The sequence below is a fragment of the Carlito syrichta genome, unplaced genomic scaffold, assembly GCF_000164805.1.
Source record: "Carlito syrichta isolate Samal-C Ts95f unplaced genomic scaffold, Tarsius_syrichta-2.0.1 Scaffold307203, whole genome shotgun sequence".
NCBI lineage: Eukaryota > Metazoa > Chordata > Mammalia > Primates > Tarsiidae > Carlito > Carlito syrichta.
In genome coordinates, this window is record NW_007251299.1 from 369,634 (window position 1) to 396,027 (window position 26,394).

A 26,394-nucleotide genomic window follows, 5' to 3' on the forward strand; every position below is an offset into this window, starting at 1 on the left:
AGTGTGAGCCTGATTTTGGCTTGATTTTTAAAGCTGGGATATTGTTCTAAAGTAGCATCAGCACAAAGATTCGATGATCTGTAAGTAACACGTGGAATTTGAGGTGACATCCCTATTGTATCCATTTATATCATAGTTCTAAACGTTTCTGTCTTATCCTTCTACTAGAGTTTTGTCATACTTGAATATTCTAAATGCTATGGTTGTCAAAGGTAATACATTACAGAAAACTTGGAAAACAGAAACACTTTTTTTTAAGAAAGCAAAAAAAAAGGTATAATCCACACACCAGTAACCACTGTTGTTAAGCGTTTTTTATATATGTGTATACACAGATAGTATATGCATGTGTACACATCACATATGGAAATGCATAGATACACACTTTATGAAAATGGTTTTATAGATGACATATACAGTATATACATATTTTCTTGGTATTGTAGATCATATTTTACATTCTGTTTTGAATTCACTTTTCTTCAGTTGATATTACATTTGAACATTTTTCCACGTCACTAAAAATGGTTCAAAAAAAGCTTTATATTTATGTACTGCATAATATTTCATTAAATGCACCTGTCATGACATTGAAGCATCCCTTTAATTGTCATCAGACAATCCAGTAAGGTGTGTATTTTGAGAGGATGAGGTGGGATGTCTTTTCTGCTTATACCACATTACTCCAGAATGATCACTGTTTCATCCTCAGCTTCTCTTCTTACTACTACAGCCCTGATGATGGGAGTGTTAGGTAGAGTCGTGTCACTGCCCAGGGTAAGAAGTACATGCGTGGTCAGGATAAGAAAGACAATGAAAAATTAGTCGTTTTGCCCAGAAGCCAACAGTGTCTTGTATCTTTTCCTTTTGTGATCATTCTTAAACACTGGGTTGGCCTTGTTCGCCACTGTCACATATTCAAACTCATGTCTACATACATATACACCCACATCAAGACCTAAACATGGGGGAACTTCTTATGCTCTCTAAATTATGTCCTTTTTCATCACTCTTTATAACGTACACTTGGTCTAAGGGGGAAAAAAAACGAGTGTCTTAAAGGTAAGCAACAGGAAGTTAAGTTTAGGCGAGCTTGCCTTCCCCTCTGTGACAGCTTAGTGAAAGGCCAGGGTTATGCCACGAACCCCAGAGAGAGCAGAGCCCATGCACACGAATATGCATTAGCAGGACTGGACAGAGCACCATTGTTTTGATATCTTTCTGTTTTCACAGGTGCCATAGAGTCATTTTATGAGTCTTCACCGTGACCCATGCCACAGAAAGACAAATATAGCTATAGTTTTGCTGAATCCAGGTCTAAAGCTCCTTGTTAAAACAAAAACATAATTTCTAAATCAGTCCAAAGCGAAGTCCAACATCTTGAATTCTACACACTCCCCCCTTTATTCCCTTTCTTTGCTTCAACTTGTCTCCTTCAATGTTACCGTCTCCATCTTAAATATCATCAGCTGATAAATCAACAGACAGAGTTCTGCAACAGTTTATTCTAATATTGAAGATGACAAATTACAGCCATAAATTTTTTTAGGAGAGGAGGCAGTGGTATGCATTTCTGCATTCAGAAATTCATGTAGGCATGGATAAAGATACTAGGGTCAGGTAAAATGGAACTTCCAAGTCAATTTGATTTATTCCTTAATTGACTACTATTAGATAACAGTGTCTATATAAAGTTAATAGGACTTTGGAAGACTGGCATACCTTAAAATATAGTCCTTTCAGAAAGAAAATTTTCTTAATCACTAGATATAAGAATTATTGGAAAGAACTCATGATTCTAACAAAAAGCAGGACTAACCCTTCCTCCAATTTCTTGTCTGTCAGAAGGATGGAGAAAAGAATGGAATATTTAACTCAAAAAACAGGAAGAAATGTTTATTTCATTCTTATGTTTTTTAAAAAATGGGATTTTGAACATGCTCAAGAGGCAGGATTACATTTGTGGAACACTGTGGAACATTGTTGCTTAAGGCTAACACACACACACACACACACACACACACACACACACCCACCCCATGAAAATTTTGTCATACGAGTACAAAAAAATGTAGTCATAAAAATAAATACGGCCAATTTAGTCATGTAAAATAAATAAATTGGTACTCCCATGATTTTTCATCCTGGGAATAGATCTCTATCTTAATAGCTTTGTTCCCCATTTTCTTTCAAACAAATTTAACTTCTCTCATGTATCACCTAAACTTTCAATAATTTCTTCAGAAACTACACAGGCCCCTTCACACCCCTTCCCTCCTGCTTACCTCTCTTAGTCTCCAGTCAGGGCCATTTTTTATCTTTCTGAGCTACAATAAACCCAGCTCACCCAAACACCTCGGTTTGTTAGCCGTATCTTAAAAACAAGCTATATCATCCTATACCAGAGGAGGGGGTCAAAGTGAAAGTCTTTATTTATTTACATATAAATGTATACATATTTATATATTGAGTATATAAATATTATAGACATATAAATACTTACCTATCCAGTCATCCCAGGGGTACAGATAGAATACATGGGTTCCTTCAGTATTCAAAATGGGGGGTTTTCTATCATTTGTCAGTTACAAAATAAGCATCTTCTGCCTTCTCCCTACCATGCTCCAGGCCTGTGCATCGAGTCTCTCCATCTCTCACTCTTGATGGTAGCTCAGTTGCACTCGCCCTCTTATCCAAAACCAACGCGTCAGACATCCTCCACAAGGCAGGAGACATGGCCTCAGTAAGGATACAATCTTACCAATTGTAGGCTTCAGCTGAAATCAGTGAAGCAGGTTAGGGTCCTCAAGTCTTCTGGAAACCTCCACACAGCCTATAATGTCATGTCTTATGGAGCCTTTAGCCTCTGCTCTTCTTACACGTGGCTTCCCGGGGTACTTAGATAGACTGACAACAGCCATGACAATCATAAGCACCACTATAATAGCAGTTAATACTATATGATATTTTATAGACTGCAGGGAAGAAAATAAACCTTCGTATTTATTCTCTCATTTAACTGCCTACCTTTATTTTGGTAGGGAATTTGCTTTTGCTAATAGTTACCTACTGTGTTCAGTAGCTGCCCCCTCCCCTTATACAATACCCAAGTGGCTGCTTTCCAGGTAATAGTAAAAGAGAGAAGAAACCTACTCACTAATGCAGTTAACATGGTATTGTCAATTCTGAGGTACATACTCTCCTGCTTGGATAGCTCTCTCTTTTGCTCTTTCATCAGAAGTGAGACAGTAACTGTAATTGCTTTGTGAGCATCTGGAAGTAACATTAATAATGATGATAATAATAATGACCTCATAGGATGTATAATTTGGGGATTAAAGAGCATTTACAAGCTTATTGTGTCATAGTTAATGATGAGGTGCCAAGTTTTCTTGCCACCACCCTTTGCAGTGGTATTTCCTGCTTGGATCAGAGAACTAATTATAGTAAATGGTGCCCTTTCAAAGAACCTGGCCCATCGATGGCTAAAGCATATGCTAGCATAAAGATATTGAACTGTTTTAGTGTTGTTTGCAGAGACAATTTATTAATGTTGTTTTGCATTTGTATAAAAAATTTGTATGATGTAATCATTTAGTGTTTATTTTATTGTGTGTACCTTCTACTCAGAGGGTTGGCATTATTGTTCCTAACAGTGACGGATACAAGCAGATCATGCCTTATGACCTCTACCACCCCCTTCCTCGGTACGTAAATCCATCATCCTGATGTTAGAATTAGCAAATCAGTCTTCTGCTGCTTTTTAAAATATATATGTAGACATATAGAGAGAGCAATTCTGTGTTTTTCTGTTAAAAAAAGAAAGATGGTAGATGGTATATTTTGCAGTCCATCCTGAGTTCTGCTTCTAAACAATAATGGCCTGCTCAGAATGTAAACTTGTCATTTTCAAACCATTTTAAAATAGGATCATATTACATTGGAGTGATCACAGCCTTTCACTCTGATTAGATACAGTGTATGGGTTTATGTTGTGTCTTTTTTTCTCTCCCTTTGTCCTTTTCTCTGTTTCCTTGACAACAGGTTCCTAGTCATTAAAGCACTGTTGCTAATTGTTAAACACTGCCACAATTGTGGGATTCCAAATGGGATATTATTCTGCATAGGAACTTTAAATGTCTTTTTTTTCAAATAAATTATAATTAAGTACAAAAGGCAATTTTTTCATATTCTTATTATTCAGAACATCTTAGGAGATTTTTCTTTTTCAAAGCAAAACATTCCATTTTAAAAGTACATACAGTACTTTTAAAAAATTACAAAAGATAATAAAAGTAATTCAGAAACTTTTCAAAGAACTTGTTCTCTTTATAATATATTCATAAGAAAACTGGAGAAGCTGAAAAATATGCTGGCTACTGAGTATACTGCCTGCCACATTGGAAACAGCACAGAAAGTTGAAATAGACTTTTGCTCTATTTTCTTTGCTTATTTTGGCCCTCAGGGAATCAGCTGCTATTTAGAACCAAGGGTTTACATCAGATCATAAATAGTTGGAATAATCCACAGTAGTTTGCTCCATCCCAAACTAAATGGAACCCAGAAAGTAATTTCATTCTGAACTGTAAAGTAAAGCAAAGTTTGATCGAAAATCTCCAAATTCCTAACAACTTGGAATCCCAGTAGAGGTCCCTTGAGGTCATCTATTCCAACTCCCCACTGATGCTTCATTCTCTCAGTCCTTTCTCCCAAATCACAACCACATACCATAGATAGGTAAACATACATATTTATACAAATGTGCGTTTATATATTCAATGCATACATAGTCACACATGCTTGTACACATATATAGATATTTATATAATACACATATACTAGTGCAAGTTGTCCTCTAGTACCTACTTATATATACCCAGTGACTGGCAGGGAACTCACCATTCACCTAATGAACACACAGAAAGAATTTGATTTATACAACGTACCATTGTTGTTTTAAATTCTTTCACTAAGTGGCTGCTTCATTAGTTGGCACTCTCCCACTTTCCTATGACTATATTGATAAAGATAATAAATGACGTTGGAATGTTCCAGAAGTATCACTTTGCTTGTCTGGTCTAGAACTCTTCCTTCTGAAAAAAAAAGTTTAATGAAAATACCCAAAGATTAATTTAACTGAACCAAGATTTTATTTGGTTCTGATTTCCATATTTGTAAAGTAAGTATCCATAAGGTGCATGTATCTGTTTGTGTGAAAGCCATACATTTCAAGATTAAGGTAAAGTTGAGCATCAGGAGTGAGCAACATCAAGTTTATGTTTTTCCTGTAATGGAAGCTCCTAGATTTCCATCATATCTATGATCACTCTTGTTTATATTTCTCTGGCATAACTCGTGCCTATCCTAGGGTAAAATTTATTTCTCATAGACTGAAATTTCCCTCAAATGCCAAAAGCCCAACGGTGTATTGAAATGAACCCCCTTGCTGTTTGTTGCAGCATGTCCCTGTGTGTACACTTTTGGCATGTCCGTGCATCATAGTGGTAAAGAACAATTAGCAAATAAGCTGCATTTCTTACCCCTTGCACTTCTGACACGGGGTTAGTTCTAAAGTTAGCTATTCAGCTGTAGATAAAGTCTTAGAAAATGAAAGCTGCTTCTGCAAATGTGTTTCCACTTCATAAGAAGAATTAAGGCTCAAAATTAATTCTTAAATGGCAGCTGCCTACTAATCAAAGCAGAAGGCCTTATTTATTTAAATTATTTAAATGGGTGTAAGACCACAAGTATAGATACAAAACAGTTAATGAATTTTTGGATTGTTCTTTCCTCCTTTCAGTCTTTGTGACACATATGTGAACATAATATGAGAATGCAGTCTGTGGAATTTTGTTGAGTCATAATTAATATATGCCACATTTCTACTTCCTCATTAATTTTGATAAATTCTTAAACTGAACACATTGTGTGTTTAACAAAATTAAAATCCAAAAGAGTTAAAATAGATGATATACAAATTCATGTAATGTTCTTCCAGGATAAGATTCTTGGATATGCCTTTTTTCATTCCAAGCACTAACCTGGTTGCCATTTTAAGATCTTCTGACTGATACTCTCTTTCAGCTTTTGTTATACTTTCTTTAAAGCACCCCGATATGTTTTGCTTTAAAATTACATGTAACTCTATTATTATGCAAGGATTCACATGATTATTTGACATATAGAACTACCATTGTATGCTGGAACTATACTGTACATTTTTAGAATCATATTAGCCTCATTTGTCTTTCTGTGATCACTGACATTGAAAAGGATACTTATTACTATTTGTGAAGTTACAGTATGTTCAGGTCCAAGTGTTGAGACAGAGATTAATCTCTCTCCCTTTAGCAGGGTCAAGTTTAGGGATTTTAGAGAACCAGTAGAAAATGTGCTCTTTAATGACATCTTAATATTCTAAACAATTAAATGTACATTTTAGAACCTATTCCTACTTCATTGTCAGGTCAAATCTAGTGTGAAGATGTACTTATGTATTCAGCCCTTTCAACCTGAATCAGGCCTGTTATTCACCTCCAGAAGGAAGCCCTCCCAAGATCTACATGGAGACAAATGAGAACTGGTCTTACCCTTTTGGAAGAGAAACTCTCTACAGAAGCTACTTCATTCTCTTGAAAGAGATCAGAAAGTCTCCTGGCTAAACAGAGGGCCTCAGTTTCCCCAAAATGACATTTTCCTACGTATCCTCTGGGGAAATACACATAGGAAAATATTGTATTTGGCAGCGGAGATAACAGTCGTTAACTAAACTTGAACAGTGCAGGGAAAATATGAGAGCAAACCCTTTGTAACTGAGAAATACATATTATTCAGGCTCATGCAGAAGAGAAATCAAACTCGCACTGTACATGAAATCCTACTTACAGAATAATTAATGTTTCCATGGTATGCCTGTGCACTATTTGAAAATTTAACCATTCAGGTAGATAAACTCAGTGACATTTTGTTTCTCTCTCATTAAAATTATGTCTCTCATAATTCTAAGAGAAATCTTAGAGCTCCTTAGCAGTTCTCATCAACAAGCAGAATAATATATGTAAGAAAAACAAGCTCAGCTCACTCAGTGCCAATGTTTCTGTTTTTAGAAATTCTGCATCCTCTAAATCTACAAGAGGAGAAAGATAAGCAAAGATATCTCTCTGCATCTGGGCTCAAATGCTTCAGAGCTGTGTAGAAATCTGGGAAAAAGTGAATGAAAGTCTCTGAAATGTTATTGAAAATAATTATATATCTAGATGTAGGTGCCATTAGTATTCCAACCAAAACCAAATCTCTTCACAGTTCCAGGAGTTCTTTGTTGGAAAAACTCTATCAATATCCCTCAACAATTACAGAATAAGTAGATAATGCCCTCCTCAGCTTGATAATGACACAGTTTGAACATAAAAAATGCAAGGAATCTATGTAGTCCAAAGCTGATGATTGCGGAAGTGAAGAAGAGAATCTTCTCTTGACCTTGATCTTTTAAAAGCTTCTCCTATTTAAAAAAAAAAAAAAAAAGACCTAGAAGTTAAGTAGCAAAGTCCTTCACCGAAAATAAATCAGCCCAGGTGCAAACTGTTAGTGTTAACTGATTATCTAACTTTAACCTTGACTTAGGGACTTGCTAGGCTTAGTGAAAATAAATGATGAGGTCTATGTCTTTCGAGTAGGTTGCAGACATTGCCGATGTCTTTGTGGACAGCTCTCAGAACTGTCTTTGCTTACATTTCCGTAGCGCTTCACAATGTACAGAGCAGTTTTGCCAGCGTTGAATCCTTCTCTCTCACTCACCAGATTTCAGGCAATAGAGGGTTTCAGGTTCTCTGAACCGAAGCCTCTCAGAACCTGATTCTACCTTTAGGCACTGGGAATGGGGTTGGTCTGACCGGTCACTGAGGAGGTTTGGCAATGTGCATGTCTGCCCTGATGACTCCCCTTGCTTCTGTAGGTGGGAGGCCACCCCGTGGACCGCGTGCTCCTCCTCGTGTGGGGGGGGCATCCAGAGCCGGGCAGTTTCCTGTGTGGAGGAGGACATCCAGGGGCATGTCACTTCAGTGGAAGAGTGGAAATGCATGTACACCCCTAAGATGCCCATCGCGCAGCCCTGCAACATTTTTGACTGCCCTAAATGGCTGGCACAGGAGTGGTCTCCGGTAACTGTGCCTTCTTTCTTTGTTCATTAGGAGAGTAAGTCCACTCTTCCCTCTCCTCATCATGGCCCCACCGGGTACCCTGTGCAGCTCCACACTTCTCCTCTTGAGGTGTCTGGAAGCCTACCAGCTTAGCTCCTGGAATAGGAATGCCCCAAATCCGGCATGACCAAAAGTAAATGATGTTTTTGTTTTTGTTTTTTTTAAATGTCTTTCTTCAAGTTACTTCCAGAAGCCTCTGCTGCTCCCCAGATAATGTTCCCTCAAATGGCAAGGGGAAGCAAATGCCTTTCAAGAGTAATTGAGGCTGAATGACTGTTCCTGAATCTGAAAGCTGCTTTGATGATAGAGCTCTGTAGACCAGAAGTCTGACTTCATTTTTTATTATGCTTTGTCTATGTCCGAAAAGAATCTAAGTGGATTAAAATTTTAAAATCTACATATTAGTCACTGGGTGGGGGGAGGTGAAATGAAAACAGCACAAAAATTAAAATTGGGATGAAGGAGGATAATTAAAACCAAAAAATTGTAGACATTAGGAAACCTGCTGTAATTAAACATAAAATGTTATTCCGGGTTTCCTGGCTGCTGATGCAAAAAGGGAAATGACAAAGGAAATGGAAAGATGAAATAAACCACCGTGCCCTCAGTCACAGAAATGCTGAGAGATTTTTCAGAGCTTTGTAGCTTTATGACAGCCGATCAGAGCTGTGACGTTTGCTATAGCTGGACATGCTACCAGACTTGGAAAACTGCTGGAGGTGCTATTTACGTCTGGCAACTGGCCATTGAATCGGTTCATTTAAGCATTATTTTTCCTTTTCAACATAATCAATTGGATCGGCCATGCTGCAGTATAAATGAGCTATGATGGCAGGTTAAAGTTTTTTAAAGTCCACGTGGGAGCATATCCCATATTTTTGGAAGTAGCAGTCATTAGCAAAATAACTAATTGAAATGCCGTGTTGTTAATACAAATTGAACACACTCTACAGTTTCTTTTCTTCTTCTTTTCGGCGCTTGGTTTGAGACTTTGCACACAGTGGGTGCTTAAAGATTGCTGACTGATTAATCCAAAGCTATGGCATTGAAAGTGATTGAATTTTCTACCAGGTTTACCTCAAATAGCCAAACAGAACAAAGATCCCATGACTGAGAAGAAGTGGTGTAAATTTATCAGGCGTCCTCATGTTAAAAAAAAAAAAATGGAGTCCTTAGATGAAAAGTCTTACTTAGGTGGGAAGTGAAGAAAAATAAACAAGGCTTTGCCTATGAGTCTCCTCTCTCTTGCAATCTCTTTCCAGTGCACGGTGACGTGTGGCCAGGGCCTCAGGTACCGTGTGGTCCTCTGCATTGACCATCGAGGAATGCACACAGGAGGCTGTAGCCCCAAAACAAAGCCCCACATTAAAGAGGAATGCATCATACCCACTCCCTGCTATAAACCCAAAGGTAACTTGACAGGTTCTCTCTTACCGGTCTGTGAATTGTTGCGTGTATTCAGGTGCTGTTTTAAACTCCTTGAAATAGTTTTAAGCATCCCAAGTATTCTTAGTAACACTTCTTTAGAATGTAGACTCTAGTAAATGAACTTGATTCTTTTTTAAAACATCTTTCAAGTAGTTTTGATGGCAAATTTTTATTAAGCATTGTATATGGAAGTCTATTTATATAATTGTCTCCCAAGTCATAAAGTTGTTTGAAGATTGTTGCTGACAATATCAGATATAGCTGCTTCAAAGAAGGCTAGATATTATAGAAATGTATGTGTAATTTACTATCCACGTTTCTTGCTGTTAAAAAAGGGGGTTGGGGAATAAATCCAAGTGTGTCAACTTTGCTAAGTCTGAAATCTATTGAGACGTCTCATACTTCAAACTGATGAAACAGAAAATTGTCCCTTTTGATACTGAAAATCAAAACATTAATATGAGACTGAATTCCAGAACCACAGTTTGAAATATATCAGAATTTAATAGATATTGCAAATAATTTATGAAAGAAATTTGAGAAAAGTTCTACCTTTTGAGCAAGATTTATTATAATTATTCTAGGTCCCTCAGATTAGCAAGAATACTAATTTGATTTCTGTGCAAGTATTGTTTCTTGTCTGTGTCAATGAAATAAAAAAATCCAAAGTCACAAACTGTTCAGAGGTAAAGAACTCTTTATTATAAACCTCCTCTAACTTTTCATGTTAAATATGGTTCCCATTTCTTTCTCAACTTATATCTTCAATTCATTATAATTATCTGAAAGTAAGCCACAGCATGATTCTTTATTGTGCAGTAGGTTACTCTTGTTGCAAAGGAAATCAAAAAAACAGAATCATGATAGAAATCCTGGTTAACTTTAATAAATACACCTCTCTCTAAGTCTCGGTTTCCTCATCTATAAAATGGAGATGGTAATATCTACCTCAGAGATCCTGTGACGGTTCGATGAGATACAATGTAAATAGGGTGGTTGGCCTCGTTTGGGGCATGTAAGTTCTGCTCATATGTTACCTTCAGCTCTTAAATATCAATCGTGTCCTCAGATATGGGAGAAGGTAGCCACAGGCACATCTGATAGAATTCAGTTCAAATCAACAGTTAATTATTACAAGCCTACTATTAGTGCCAAACTGAATGCTTCATTACGAAAAGACAGAGAGTTAACTCATGCTGTCAGAGATAGCTTCATTGACTAAGACATTTCATTGGGATAGATGGGGTCGCTGTAAAATGATGTATGTATAAGTACTGTGTTGCTATGTTCAAAACGTTAGCAAACACTTTTGGCTTTGGAAGTTACATTTCTCTTTGCTTTGTTTTCTGACTATAAGCAATTGCTGCACATAGAAGTCTAGAAGCAATGCCCCTGACTTAAAACAGTCAATTATTTATTAACTTTATCTTCACTAAGCCACTTCACAGAAAGAAAAGCAGTTTGTGGTTAACTATCAAGAATAAAATCTGGATTTTCACAACTAAGGAGTGAGCCTGGCTCTCTAAACATCATTAAAATACCATATAATTCTATGCTGCATGTATATATAGTCGTATTTCTTTCATCTTTGCAATTATATGCTATAAACTGGTGATAGCACTTCATTGGCTCACACTATAAAGGCAAATATGCCTATAAATGACCCTAATAAATATGTCAGAATGAGACTCTTGGCAGTTACTTCTGTAGGAGCAGTTATAATCTCCCTCTTCATTTTTCTCCTCCATGACATTCTTTTCCCAGGAAGTAGTTAGGAAGCTTGTTCTGAATTGTTTGGCCAAAGCTAGATAAATAGGTAAAACACATCAAATTGTGGGTTATGAACCCTCAGTTGCATATATTCCAATTGCTAGTGAGCCTTAGGGTAGCACTGAATGAGTCAAATATTTAAAGCCGTGTCTTGTGAATTTCAGAGTGGCAGAGTTTGTTTTTGACAGTGTGGCATAGATCACGCTTAGCCAAAAAAAGAGTTAGAATGTATGAAAGTACCACAGTATAATTGATTGTACTTTGTGTTTATCTTAAAAGGTAAATATTGCTCTATCTTTTCAACAGGAAATGGTGAAAAGATACTGGGATGGTTTTCATATGCATATTGAGCTAGTGCTCCGAGAGCTATGACTTTCATAATAGAAAGACTTTCCTTTGCCATTCAGTAGAATAAAGAGGAAGCATGTATGTACAGAGACTAGTATTATTAAACATTTTTAAAATCCTGTTTTATTTTTCTTGATATAACCATCATCAGAGGCGGCAGCATACCTAAAAGTTTATTATATGTGAGTGTCTACATAGTAAATTCTAGGCACAGTACAAAACTAAGAATGAGTGAGGAGATAAAGAAATTTTCCTGAAATCCCAGATTGGTCCTAACCTCTTCTCTCTTATGTGCATGCGCTGAATTCTCAGAGAAACTTCCGGTCGAGGCTAAGCTGCCGTGGTACAAACAAGCTCAAGAGCTAGAAGAAGGAGCTGCCGTGTCAGAAGAGCCCTCGTAAGTTTCAAAAGCACAAACTATTCTACTTTTGAAACGGATTGGTTTAAGGAAAACAGTGTTACACTGCTTGTGGCTTTCACGGGTTCTGAGCAAAGCGTCATCATCTGACCAAGGCCAAAAGGTGGCTTTTTAATTGAGATTTGTTAGTTTCAAAGCGTTTGTCAAAACTCACAATTGATCTCCAAATATTTTCCCATTTTGCCTAAATCAGGGAAAGGAAGGTATAGTGCTTACTGTCTTCTCCCAAATCTGACTTCCTTTTTTCCCCTGACAAAGGGCCAAAGGTCAGAAGGCCCAGGCAGCATCTGATGATGCAACACAGATTTGATGTGAAAGTCTGGGCAACTTTTGACACTCATTATCTCCTAGCTTTGCACAGAGCCACTCACAAAAATTAAAGGGTAAGTAAAATATATCTGAGGGCAAAGAAAGTTTGTTTGCCTTTCTTTTCCCTTTCTTGCTGGGATTGGTATCAGAGGGAAACCCAGGACTCTGCCCGGTTTGACCACTGCCTGTTAAGTTTTGTGAAGACCATGAAATTTGTAAGACCATTAGACACAAATTTGCTAGATGTTTCAGAAGAGAGACAAGAGTAGGTGAATTGATTGATAAATATATATATACGTGTGTATATGTACATATTTATGTATCTATGTCTTATTTTATATATATATGCATATATATATTGATTTCACCAGAAAACACTGATAATCATATCTGCTGCATCATTTTTACAAATAAGGGAATGCACTTTATTGACAAATTTCATCTATCACCAAAGCAATTTATCGGGTTGAAGACTTTCTGGGTTAAGTCATTTATTGTAAGTACTAGGCTCTGTGCAATTCACTGGCACATAAGACACGGCACCTACCCTCTAAGCGTTCACAGTATAGCACGTAGGACATGAAATGGTTTCCACATTCAACCCATAGTTTAAATTTTACTAGAGATATAAATTAACATGTTAATCTCTCCATTCAAGTGCAATTTGGAATTTTCTCAGCTTTCTCCCATTTGAATCTAACTCTGATGTGATTATGCAGAACACAGTTGTGTTCCTGAATCCCACTCTACACAGCAAGAAATTCAAAATACAGATTTGTACAATAACCAAAGGTCATTTGTAAAGAAATGGTATTAGATCACTTGATTTCACCAAAAAACGGTACATACATTAGGTAAAACATTTTCTACTTAAAAGGACATTTAAGCAAAACACAAATATTTCTGTTCCACTTCTTTGAGAATAAGCATCTAACTTGCAGAACTTGGGAGGAAAGACAGTCATTAAAGGTCACAATGCAACCTTTAAATAAATAGATGAAGGTTTAAACATTTTTGTCTCTCTCCTACTAGTGCTGGAGTTGCCAGGCCTTTTGTTGCTGAAGAGGAAGTAAGTGGTTCATTTTAGAAGGGTATTAACTCCTTAAGGCTGTAAGGTCCTATTTAAGACGTAGAAAGATGCTATGTAATTGGTGCTGGTTATTCTTTTATGTATTCTTAGGTTACACATGTTTAAAGCCAGATATGTATTATTTTGCCTAAATCAACTCTCTGCTCTCCTGTACTCCAAATTTGGTCATTTGGTGTAAAGCATAATCTTATCCATAACATTGCATTCCGACTGATGTTAAATAATACAACAGAGTTGAAAATACATAAAAACATCTTACATCAACAATGAAACTTCTTTCCCGTCGTTATTAATAAATGTCTCTCAAATGAGTTTAGTGCTTCTGAGAAGCATTACATAGACTATGGTCAACCATATTTTGTAATGAGTGCTTTCTACTAAAGGTCTGATTAAGAGGCACAATGTTTAACTCTAATCTTAATAAAATCCCTAACGTAGTTAGACACATAGTTTTGGCCGTTGAAACTACCCGCCACGTATTAGACTATTACATTTCACTCTTAGTGTAATGGAATTGCCATCTTGGCATGATTAATCTGAATTGAAGTCGATTGTAATTGGAGTGCTATTGCAAGGTAAAGGAAACATATACTATTATGCTCAGAACAATGATTACTTTTATATCAAAATGAAATAAATGACAGCTGTAGAATAATGTAATGAAAGGTATATGGTTTCCACATTTTAATACACTTTACATGTTTAGTGCACTGAACTCTAAGAAAAGTCCTAAGTGTCACATTATTTTTTAATTGATTTTGAATTTTAAAACCATAATTTTGCATGGTCTTAAGTCTGTCTTTTTTTAAACCACATAGACCAGGTTCTAAATGTATATAACAACCTATAATTACTCTCCAAAGCATAATGAAAAAATGATATACTGTCAGCAAGTCATCCCTTCTCCCCACCAAAGAGACTCACATTGCTTATAATAAATGGTAATGTTTAGAAATTGTGGCTGTCACTTCAGTGAAGCAGGAACAGTGGTCCAGAGCTATTATCTCTTGCTTTGGCCCCAGCCAACATCAGAGAGTTCTGTAGTAAAGCAGCAAATATCATTGTTTCCTCATATGGAAAGTGAAAATATTATCATCAGCCTGTCCCATTGCATAATACAGGAAAATCATTCGATTAAAGTCTTTAGCATATGGAGATACCCTTGTTGAATGTTGGATACTTTTAGTAACCTCAAAATGTAAGGAAAAGATTGGTTAGCACTCTGGCCAAACATATGTTGGAAAGCGACCAATCCAAGATGTTTGGAAGAAAACAATGATAAAAGACTAAAAACTGAATTGCCAAGAGATAACTAAAACTTTATAGAACAAAGGAAGGTACCAACAACCAACATTGTGGATATATTAAACTAAACCCCATGCAGAAGGTCCAAATATAAATATCAGTCTCATAGAATCACAATAAGTATGGAGATTAGATCACATTTATGGTAATACATGGCTAGATTTATCATGTAAAGCTGCACTTCAATTCAAAATATTTCTAGTTGTTGATTTTGTTTCCCCCAACAACAGAATGCTTTCTTAATGATATGTTTGGTTCATATGGCAGAAAGGTAGGAATAGTGTGACGAATGTATTCTTCTTGGTATGCAAAGCATGAATTTCTAACCCACGGGAGAGCTGTACTCTGAGCTGATTTTTCACTGGTGGCCATGGTTTGCCTTGATCCAGATATATGTTTTTATCAGGCTTTCCTGACAACAGGCAGCAAGAATCTTTAAACAAGGTATGTTTTTTTCCCTCTCCTGTTGAGCGAGACAACTCAAACAAGATCCAAATCCCAAACTGAGGCTAAGTGATGGGGTGCTTTAGCCACTGAAACTCATCAAACAATGGCAACCTTATAAATAACTGCAATAAACTGAACTTGCTTCAGAGGATCTCAGCTGAGGAAGCAACAGAAATCCTTTCTGTCCAATTAACGTAGAAGAAATTGAGATTAGAGATCACTTAAGATTCTGGGAAGTCGCATTCTTCTGAGTGTGATCATAGTGCCATGCTAGCACTAGAAAAAGGGGATGGAAAAAATACTGATGGAATTCTCTTCTGTTAAGATGTAGAACTGTATCATTTTGAATTTGCCTCCAGCTGCTGAGAGTGTTGTTGGCTTTTTGGGGGTTTTGTTTGTTTGTTTGTTTGTTTGTTTGTTTGTTTTTTAACTGGAGTCTCACTCTTTCTCCCAGGCTGGAGGGCAGTGGCAAACTCACACTCCAGCCTCAACCTGCTGGGCTCCAGCGATCCTTCCGCCTCAACCTTCCAAGTAGCCAGAACTAGAGGCGCACGCTACCACGCCCGGCTAATTTTTGATTTATTGTAGAGACGAGGTCTTGCCAAGTTACCCAGGCTGGTCTCAAACCCCTAGGCTCAGACAATCCACTCACCTTGGCGTCCCAAAGTGCTGGGATTACAGACTGGGCCCAGCCTGTTGTTAGATTTTAGATACCTCATTTAAATGCCAGATTGAGCCTCTCTGGTTGTTTCTGCTGAAAAAGATATGGGAATCACTTTCTAGGTCTTTTTTTGAAACCCCTAGAAGTTTACTTTTATTTGGTGGGGATCAGAAATACAATGTTGTAGTACAGTTATATTTATGAATCAGGCAGAAGCTAAAAAAATTATGGAGAGATTTTCCATCTCTAATTTTTATGTCTTACTTTTAGTTTTTGTTGAAATGTACACATAAACATCTCTGCCATCTCAAGACAAGTACAATATGACTCCTTTGACAGCTTAATTTCTTGAAAAATAATACAATGGTGGACATTTAAAGAAATATTGTTGAACAGGAAGTCATTCAGCTAACCTTAAAAAGCCTCATCTACCTTGAAGTAGGAAGGAAATTGTTCATTTCCTTAATTCCCGTGGGCCACCAACAGACCACTGAATGCCCTGGAAAGTGTAATTTGCTAAGGGAGTCATGCTTTAACATTACTTTTTTAAGAAATGCATGGACTGGATACTTCAGGTGCACTTCCTTTCTCTTTCTATACTTCCCGATCGCTAAAACAAGGCATCTCAGGTAGAGGAAGTGAGGACTAATTGGACACTTAGGGAAACCAGGATCTTCCCTGATATATCTCAGTGGCCATCGGTTCTTCAATGGCTCAGAACAAGTAACAGGTTATGATAGTTCCTTTAAATACGGCGTAACCAACACAGCCATTTTAACATGGCATCCCCTCATCAAATAGCCTTCACTAGTTGGACAGCCTTAATGATTCCATTCTCTCAAAGGTAGGAATGGCTAGTCCTTGAGCCTTGATCTTGCATGTTAAAAAATCTTGGGTTATCTTTGTAGACTTTCAGTTGATGGCTTTGCATGGTTACAAAACCATTTTGGTGCTTCAACATAATATCCAGGCCTTAAATGTATTGCCATAAATAACCTTTGTGTGAGCCATTAGAAAAGAAGAAGAAAAAAGAAAAAGGAAAAAAAAAGTAAGCAGGCAGAAGGCAGCAGTAATATCTGGATGCCAGATGGCATCAGCTTAACGATGGGCCTGATTCAATAAGATGCAAAGGGAAATTCCAGTCATGCATCTGTGTGAACAGAACCCAGAAGGAATTAGATACCTAAAGAAAAGTCAATGAGAGTCACCACAGTGATCCTGCAGTCATTAAATGCCTGTTTACCTTGTTGGAAATGGTATTTAAATTTGTAATATTTAAGTATATGTTTACATTAGTTCATATTTATACCCAGTAAGTAGTCTGAGAATGTGGATGGCTTAACTCAGTGGTTAAGAATGTGAATTCATATTTTTTTAAATGACTAGAAATGTTAATTGTATGACATGTGTCTTTATATTTCCCCCAAAGAATATATGGTGACTCAAACATCAGTAATGAATCCATATACTGTTGCTATCTATATTCTCAATATGAAGTACCTGAATTACATTCTCTGCATGAATCACAAGCCACAGAAAAATAACAAGGAGTATCATGTGTATGTATAGAAACAGATTTTTTTTTTTTGGCTTTTAATGACTTTGTTTATATACATATATTTTATATTAAAGATGTAGGATACAATTCAGGATTAGGTATACAAATGGACATCATACAGGTAAAGTTTGGACCTCCCTTTGGTCCCCACTTTGCCTGTTTTGAAATTAGATACCCTTATGGATGTTGTGTTTCCCCTGCACCTCCACTCCAGCAGTGTCCTTCTACTGCCAACCCCTTTTATATAGTATTATGGTAAATGTCTAGGATCCACTTATGAGTGAGAAGATGGGGTACTCTGTTCTTTGTTTCTGTGATAGATCACTGAGTATGATGGACTCTAAATCCATCCAAGTTGCTGCGAAGTCCGTATGTTTGTCCTTCTTTATACAGATTTCTTCAGAACCAAGAGTCGTCTCACCTGAGATCAAGAAATGCAAACACTATTTGCAGGTCATTAAATCAACAAAAAGAATGATCAAGCTAGAATCATGGCGGGGGGGGGCAGTGGGAACACAAAAGCGTTTAATTTCAAGAATTGGCAAATGGCAGAGCTAAAGCCTCCCACGGGCAAGGCTGAATCAGCCCTCACTCCACAACAGTTGCTCTCTGTTACCTCCAGCTCCTTATTTTCTTGCTTCCTCCCATTCACCAAAATCATTCTCATCCTTTATATTTTCTGCAGCAGCAAACAGAATGCCTCATGTAAATTCTCTGGCTGCTTATATGTTTTGGAGGACTTTGGAGTCACTGGATCTACTAATTGCCCACATCTCCCATTGACAGAAGCCAAATTCACCCATAAAGCACCTGTTCTCTGCCATGCTTTTACCAGGTGTAGATATTGCAAAAATAACCCCATAGCAGAGGGCAAGACTGTTGTGGGATGAGAGCTGATTCAGTCTGACCCATGTGAGGCTTTAGCTCTGCCATTTGCCCTCAAAATACCTTAGTGTAGTCTTACCACAGGAGCAAGAGGATTGTGACCAGAGTGCTGCATATTGGTCATCTATTCACAGATTGAACAAACGAGCTAGCTGTTTTTAAGAAATGCCATTTGATGTTCAGGCTTGCACAGCATGAGAATGTTATTGATTTAAAAAGGAGTTCAGAAAACTTATTTATTAAATTCCCCAATTCTCTACTACCATGTGCTAGAACTGCATCTATCCCTGAGCTAAAATATCAAATAGTTAAGCTAGTATATGGTAACGCACAAATATAAAAAATAAATGAGAAAAGAATGTAATATATACACTGAAGGAGTCTGAGGGGGATGTTGATGTGAACTGATGGTTGGCAGATTATGATAAAACTGATTTGAATCTGGCTTTGATTCCAAAGCAAATACTTGGGGAAAGATATTGAATCTTTTTATGTAGAAAATGATCATATATTTTTGACAAGGTGTGGTGGCTCAGCCTGTAATCTCAGCACTTTGGGAGGCCAAGGCAAGAGGATTGCCTGAGCCTGGGGCTTCGAGAACAGCCTGGGCAACTTTGGTGAGACCTCGTCTCTACAATAAATCACGAAAACTAGCCAGGCGTGGTGGTGTGCGTCTGTAGTTCCAGCTACTTGGAAGGCTGAGGCAGAAGGATCACCTGAGCCCAGCAGGTCAAGGCTGCGGTGGCCGTGAGCATGCCACTGCATTCCAGCCTGGGCAACAGAGTGAAACTTCTACTAAAAAAAAAAAAAAAAAAAAGAGGCACGTTAGATTGTAGTGTTCTCCAGTAGTCTGTGTTTTAAAAGAAGCCTTCCAGATGATTTTAATTCATGCTAGTCTAAGATCCCTGCCCTCCTAGAGCAAACAACATCAAACATAGACTTTATGCGGGGCGTGTGGCTCACGCCTATAATCTCAACACTTTGTGAGGCCAAGGCAAGAGGACTGCCTGAGCCTAGGGTTCGCAACCAGACTGGGCAACTTGCTGAAAGCTCATCTCTACAATAAATCAAATAATTAGCCGGGCGTGGTTGCGCACACCTGTAGTGGCCATGAGCATGCCGCCACTGCACTTCAGCCTGGGCAAGAGTGAGACTCTGACTCAAAAAAAAAAAAAAATGTACCTATGTCAGCAGTGCTACATATATGTTAACCTTTGTCATAATTCGGCTTTCACATCATTCATTTTCCTGAAGAATCTTTAAGAGAATTAACATGTGTAGGTAGAGAAACTGAGGCATGTATTGTATATGCCTCCTACATCTTGTATCTAATGGCACTTGAACAAGAACCACAATGTTGAATCCAAAATTCAACTCATGGTCCCAGCTCACACCACCTCACTGCCTCTCCTTCTACACTTCTGAAGCTCTTTGAAGAATCATGTACAAACACCACACGTTTAACTTAGCCTCGCGTTTATTCTAAGGGACAAAGATGAGTTATCTTTACTGGAATAAAAGAAAATTTATGGGGAATGGCAAAAAAGAGTAAGGAAAGTTCAAAAACTGGGTGAAAAAGCAAATCCTCTCCACTCGGAGCTAAATATACTTGATCCCCATGCACAGAGATAGCAAAATCAATAATAAACCCGAGAGAGCAGACAGTGCCATTTTTATGTAGTCATTAGGAAAGCCTTGATGGCAAACCAAGCAGTTCTAAATGTGTCCGCCTCTTTTGCTATCACCACTGCTGTTCATTCTGTAGCTACTTTCAGAAAGCTAAATCTGAACTGTTGCTCAGCTGAGCCCTAGAGAGTGACAAAGACAAATTAATGGGATCTGTGTGTGCCAAAATAAAGTGCGGACCCTGTCACCACCAATATATGTTAAGTCCATTAAGGTCATTTTTAATGAACTAAACTTTTCATTGGAAAGCTTTGCCAAACTTGTTGAATTAAGGGAAAGAAACCTTCACAAAATTATAAGATAAACTAATTTTAATCCATGTAAAGATGAAATAGTAAAAGCATTCTGAGTTTATAATATTTTAAATCTCTATCTAAGTCAGGGAAAATAATATGCATTAAATGCATTAAAAGTTTCATTCTGGTGTTATGAACTACATATTTATTATTATTATTTGTAGAGATGAGTTCTTGCTAAGTTGCCCAGGTTGGTCTCAAATACCTGGTCTCAAGCCATCCTCCCTCCTCGGCCTCCCAAAGTGCTAGGATTACAGGCATGAGCCACCACACCTGGCTGAGAACTATATATTCTGAATATCTCAACAAAGACTAGGATATTAAAATAAGAGATAGAAATCTGGTATTGAGAACTACAAATGTACTGATAACGTTGCAAGCTATGATAGTATCTGAGTCCCTGGGATGTGTTTTTTAAATAGGTTAGCCTTTAAAAAAAAAAAAAAAGCAGACTTTCAAATCATATTCTGTTCATACAAGTCAGAAAAGCAAACAAAAAATCTGAAACAAGTATCCTATCCTCATTTTCTATTTGTGAAGAAATAATTATCTCCATTTGTATCTGCTACATACACAGTTAGCAGCCTGTCTTCCCGTTTTCCTCAAACTGTATACATGTTGAGTTTTAAAGAGCAGATAAAAGAGTGTTTTCCTTGCGTTCTTCTAATCTAGGATAATTCCAAAATGTTCCTGAACCCTCACTATTGAGTAGCTGCTGGGATGATAAGGCAGTGTTCGATCAGAGTCATGTAAAAACTATTGAAGTCACCTGTCTCAAAACTGCCCCAAGGCCTTTTTTTCCTATAAAATATCATTTTTACTGATATTTAATTGAAGTGTGATAGAATTTCAACTTGCCTCAAGTGATATGATTACCCAACAACTCCTCAAGATGAAATGAGGTCAGCACAGACCGCCTAAGGACAGGTATAAGAAATATAAAGGAGCAAGTCTACTCCAGATACTAAATTTTGGTATGCAACCTTCAAAGACCAGAAGTAAGTCCTACAACAGGAAGAGACTTGAGTTTCCTCATGCCAATGCTTAGAACAGAAAAGTATGATCTAATTTCTCAGAGTTTTTCAGGCCGTTGCCTCTTCACCCTGACTGGTTACAGTCTTTGGGTCTAAGAACATGCCTAACACCAAGCCATTCATAACATCAACACTTACCTCCTATTTATCAATTCATGTATTCATTTGAAAAAATACCTGTTGAGCTCCTGTTATGTGAAGTTCTACTTTCATTGAGATTTGGTCTAGTGAAGGGGAGATGGTTATTACATAAAGATTTACATTATGATTATCAAAGACAGGTAACCTCTCTAAGAAAATGAAAAGGTGGTCTAAGAGAATCTAACAGGAGACCTCATAAGTCTAGGGGTCAAGAAAGTCCTCTATGAGAAAGGAGAAGTACACAGAGACCGGAAGGATGAGTGGAAGTTATTCCAAGCTGAGAGAAGGGAGTGGGGGTTATCCAGGGAGCACCCCATACCTGCCAAAACTGGAGTCAGGAAATTGTTTCACACACAGAGGGAAGTGAAAGAAGACTCCGAGGCCAGAAAGCGTAGTGACTGAGAAGAGAATGGTGGAAGATGAAGATGGAGAATGTTGCGTTGTAACCTTGGCAGAGAGTTTATTTCTTTTCTGGGAGCCGTAGAAAACAAAAACTTTGCCTTTTAAGATCCCCTGGCTACACTGTGAAGAATGGATCCCTAAGGTGTAACAGAGGAAAAATTCAGACCAGTGGCTGTTGTGGTAGTCCATCAGAGAGATGGTGTTGGCGTCAGGGATCATGGTATACACAGCAGCCCAAGCAGCAGGTCAGTGAGGTGGTGAAGAGCACTGGTGGTGGAGACAGCCTGCCAGGGTTTGAATCCTGACTCCTCCATTTACACTGCAGTGTGGTCTTGGATCTCTCTGTGACTCAATCTTATCATTTAGAAATTGGGATGAAAATAGTATTATGAAAATGTAATTTTTAAGCCGGGCTCGGTGGCTCAGCCTCTAATCCCGTGCCTTTGGGAGGCTGAGGTGAGTGGATTGCCTGAGCCCGCGGGTTCAAGACCCGCCTGGGCAGCGAGACCTCATCTCTACAATAAAAAAAAAAAAAAATCAGCCGGGCATGGTAGCACATGCCTGTAATTCCGGCTACTTGGAAGGCTGAGGCGGAAGGATCGCTGGAGCCCAGCAGCTCGAGGCTGTGGTGACTGGGAGCGGCCACTGCACTCTAGTCTGGGTGACAGAGTGAGACTCCAACTCAAAAAAAAAAAAAATGTAATTTTTAAAAAGTTGCAATCATAATTCTCATGCAAATATAAAATGTTCACATGTCCAAAATTGTACTTAACTCCTGAGCAATTAAGGAAACCAGTAAGATGTTAAAACTAGTTCCACTGAGAATCGGACTTAGAAGCTTATATTTGCTACCCGACAAAAGCGTTTGCATTTGACATGAACAGAAAAAATTTATATCATGGGCAAGAAACATCTGTATCATCACCAGTCCACTACAAGGAAACTTCTCCTTATGGAGTTGCAGAACAGACTAGCCAGGGACAACCAGACACTCAAAATTTCATAAAATCAAATCTGAAAATCTGCTAGACTATGCCAGCATTTCATTGAAAAGACCACCAGTGATCTCTTTTGCTCATTTCACTATGTTTCTAACAGTACCCATCTCCCAACAATGTCATAATGAATTATCTATATAAAATGTCTAAAATGTGTAAGTATAAATGTCTAGCTACTATTATTGTTATATCAGGGTATTAGTAGTGGAGATGGAATGAAGTAAACAAGTTTAAGACATGTTTTCAAGGGAGAATTTACCGAATTTGGCAATTGATTGGAAGTGAGTGGTAAGGGAAATTGAAGGGTCAAAAATAACTCTTTTTTTTTTTTTTTAACTTGAGCAATTGGTTGGTTAGTAGAATCATTTGCTGTGACAGAAGATTAGAAATCAATAGTTCCATTTTGGACATTGAAACATAAAAGTAAAAATTTCAAGAAGAAAAGATAGCAATGCAGAGTAGTTAAGAGCATGAATCCTTTCCAGCTGTGTGACTTCTGTCTCAGTTTCCTCATCTATATATTAAATTAGGATAATGATCATTTTCATCCCATCAGGTTTGTGTTAGGATTTAATGACCTATATTTATAAAGCATTTAGAATAGTGTCTGGCATATAAGAAGCACTATATAAGGTTTGATAAATAGATTACTATTAACTCTTTTCAAAGAAAACATTGCTAGACTAAAGATTAGGTACTTGTGAGTGTCCCATGCCCTGACTGTACCTGAAAAACCTAGGAAACCTTGACAAACACATTGGAAGACAAGCACAAAGCTGAGCCCTGAGACACACAATATTTAGAATTTGAGTACAGAAGAAGTACTAGAAAAGGAGACTTAGAAAGAAGTGGCCAGAGAAGAAAACCAAGGGAGTTTTGTGTCATGTAATTCAAGAGGAGAAAGTCTTTTAAGAAGAAAGTGATGGTCAATTGCATTGAATGCTACAGGGACCAAGACAGACAGGGACTGGTTTCTTCAAGAATAGCAGATAATATGAGACCAATATCCTTATAAACTAATAACTGTCTTTCTCCTGACTTTTCTCTTACTGTTAAAGAAGAACAATCTCCTGATGGTCAACAATGTCCCTTCTTTAGAAAGACTCCTTCTGATGTCCTGTCCGGAATCATATCAGAGAAAGATTTGGACACAACTGCAAAATGACATCAACAAAGTACTCAAATATATGATTTCCCAGGCTTTAAAAGAGCTCAGTCGTCTCTGGATGAATTGGAACTTTCAGAGAACTCATCCCCCGCAATATTTCCTTCTAATATAAAGTCTCTTTGAACAGAAAATGTGCTCTTTCGTGCAGTTAGCTTTACTCCCCCCCCCACCCCACTTCTAGCACAGAGTATTACTGCAAGAAAGACACTGAGGCATTCTTACGGAAAGGCAAACTACTTCTCCCATCCAAGTACTAACCAGGCTCTACCCCACTTAGCTTCCGAGATTGGGTGGGTTCAGAGTGGCACGGCCTTAGATGTCAGTCAGCTCCTTCTCAAAGAACCTAAAAGATCATCATTATCATGAGAAAATAAAGTCTGCTACTTGCAAAATGCCTCCAAATATAGCTCTTCCAATACTGCCTTAGTATGTTTTAGAATTAGGTTCTTCCTTCAAATGACTACTGGTTAACACCATTAGAGACAGCCAATGAATTTTTTTTTTTCAAACTCTGTAGTTGTATTGGGGCTGCTTCAAAATTGTCATTTGTTTTGTTATGTTAATTTCCAGGATTATTCTGTTTTTGATTATGCTACTGAGGTACCTTACAGTGTTGAAGACCCATCATAGCCTGAGCATGTTATCTAAGGATTTGAGGAATCTATGAAAAGAAGTGGTGCTGTCAGATGTTTTGGGAAGTGATGTCCAGGGCACCTTTGAGATTTTTTTGCTTGGAGACCTCCATATGAGTTGCATAACTAGCATGAATTATTTGTGGCTCCAGAGAGTTGTAAACTAACAACAGCAGTAGAGAAATATTTTCATAATTCCACATTCAGATCAAGTATCTTTGAGTAAAGATCTTTCCTAATAAGTTAGATTCTCATTTATTTGGAATGATTTAGGTGTGATTCTAAGTAAATGTAGAGGGATATTTTGGATAACTATTGTCCCAAAACTTTAATTCTCCACCTATAATGTTAAATAATCATTTTAAGTTTGCCTTAGTATTGTAGATTTTATAAATAATGCTAATATTCCTAAAGTAGTTCAGTTGAAGAGTTGCCTTCCCTTTGTGGCATTCCAAAGGTTTTCTGTTTACTTACTTTGAAGAGTTAAAAAAATCTTCCCTTTCAATTTCATTGAGAGATATAAAAGAACTAGAGTTTTAACATGAGATCTAGTGAACTAGTGATCTCAGGTAAAAGTGGGAAATAGGTGAAAACAGAAGTAGAAAGAAGGTATTTTCCTTTCCTTTTTCCAAGTTTTTTTCTCATGCAGCGGCAATTTTTTGCCATTTATCTAAATGCCTCTCCAGATGCCCAAATGCTCAGCTTAGGTTTAGGTAACTGCATTTTTCCTAAAGATTTTGAACCATTAATGTTTCAAGGATTGCCCAGAATTAGAAGAACCAACTTTTCAAAATTAAGGAAAAAGGATAAGAAGATGGAAGGTTGAGATAAAAATAAGATGAGGCGATATGGAAGAGCATATTATTACCAATAAAGCATGTGATTTTTTGGCCTCCCAAATGATATATTTATGTAAAAGGTTTTTTGGTTAATTTGGAGTAGAATTACCTATACAATATTTTATTTTTTCAATATACTATTTTCCAGATCCCTCATGGCCAATAGTAGTTAATGATAAAATTTTTAAAAGGGAAAACCCATCATTCTCATGCAAATATAAAATGAGCATCTATCAAAGATTTTACTTATCTCATTAACTAATGAGGGAACCTATAAGATGTTACAACCAATTCAAAGGAAATGTTAAAAGATCATACATATCTAGTCACATATATATCATACATATAAGAATACTGAAGTGCATTTATGAATAGATGCAAAATAGGTCTATCCATGGGGCAACAATCAATTGCAATCCACTAGACACAATCTACATTTCTGTGGACAAGAATCATTTGCGCTATTCATTTTTCTCCACTTGTAGAGTGACAAAATAGCTCTAAGCCATTAAAAGGCTGAGATAACCAAGAATGATGCACTTAATGGGTTATCTAGTAATCTTCTTGATTTATTTTAAAGTTTTTCATAATTCTCCCACACACTATTCCATCTGTTCCCTTCTCTTTCCTCACCCTACTATCATGCCACCACACTTACCCAAATAGACACTGTATGAAAGAGGTAAAGAGAAATCCACTACTCCTATTGACTCAGCACAAAATGTAATAAGACTGAAAACTATACCAAAGTTGAGTCTTTTAATGTGATTTCGTGCACATTTC

General features: G+C 37.4%; 1 protein-coding gene across 1 annotated transcript in view; it reads left to right on the forward strand.

Moving 5' to 3' along the window:
- Positions 1-26,394, forward strand: part of ADAMTSL1 (ADAMTS like 1) — a 431,341-nt gene that overhangs the window by 200,023 nt on the left and 204,924 nt on the right. The window contains exons 10-13 of the mRNA XM_021715583.1: positions 3,657-3,707; positions 7,953-8,157; positions 9,459-9,606; positions 12,055-12,139. Of these exons, the coding sequence (XP_021571258.1) occupies positions 3,657-3,707; positions 7,953-8,157; positions 9,459-9,606; positions 12,055-12,139 (489 nt within the window). The remainder of the gene's footprint in view (positions 1-3,656; positions 3,708-7,952; positions 8,158-9,458; positions 9,607-12,054; positions 12,140-26,394) is intronic.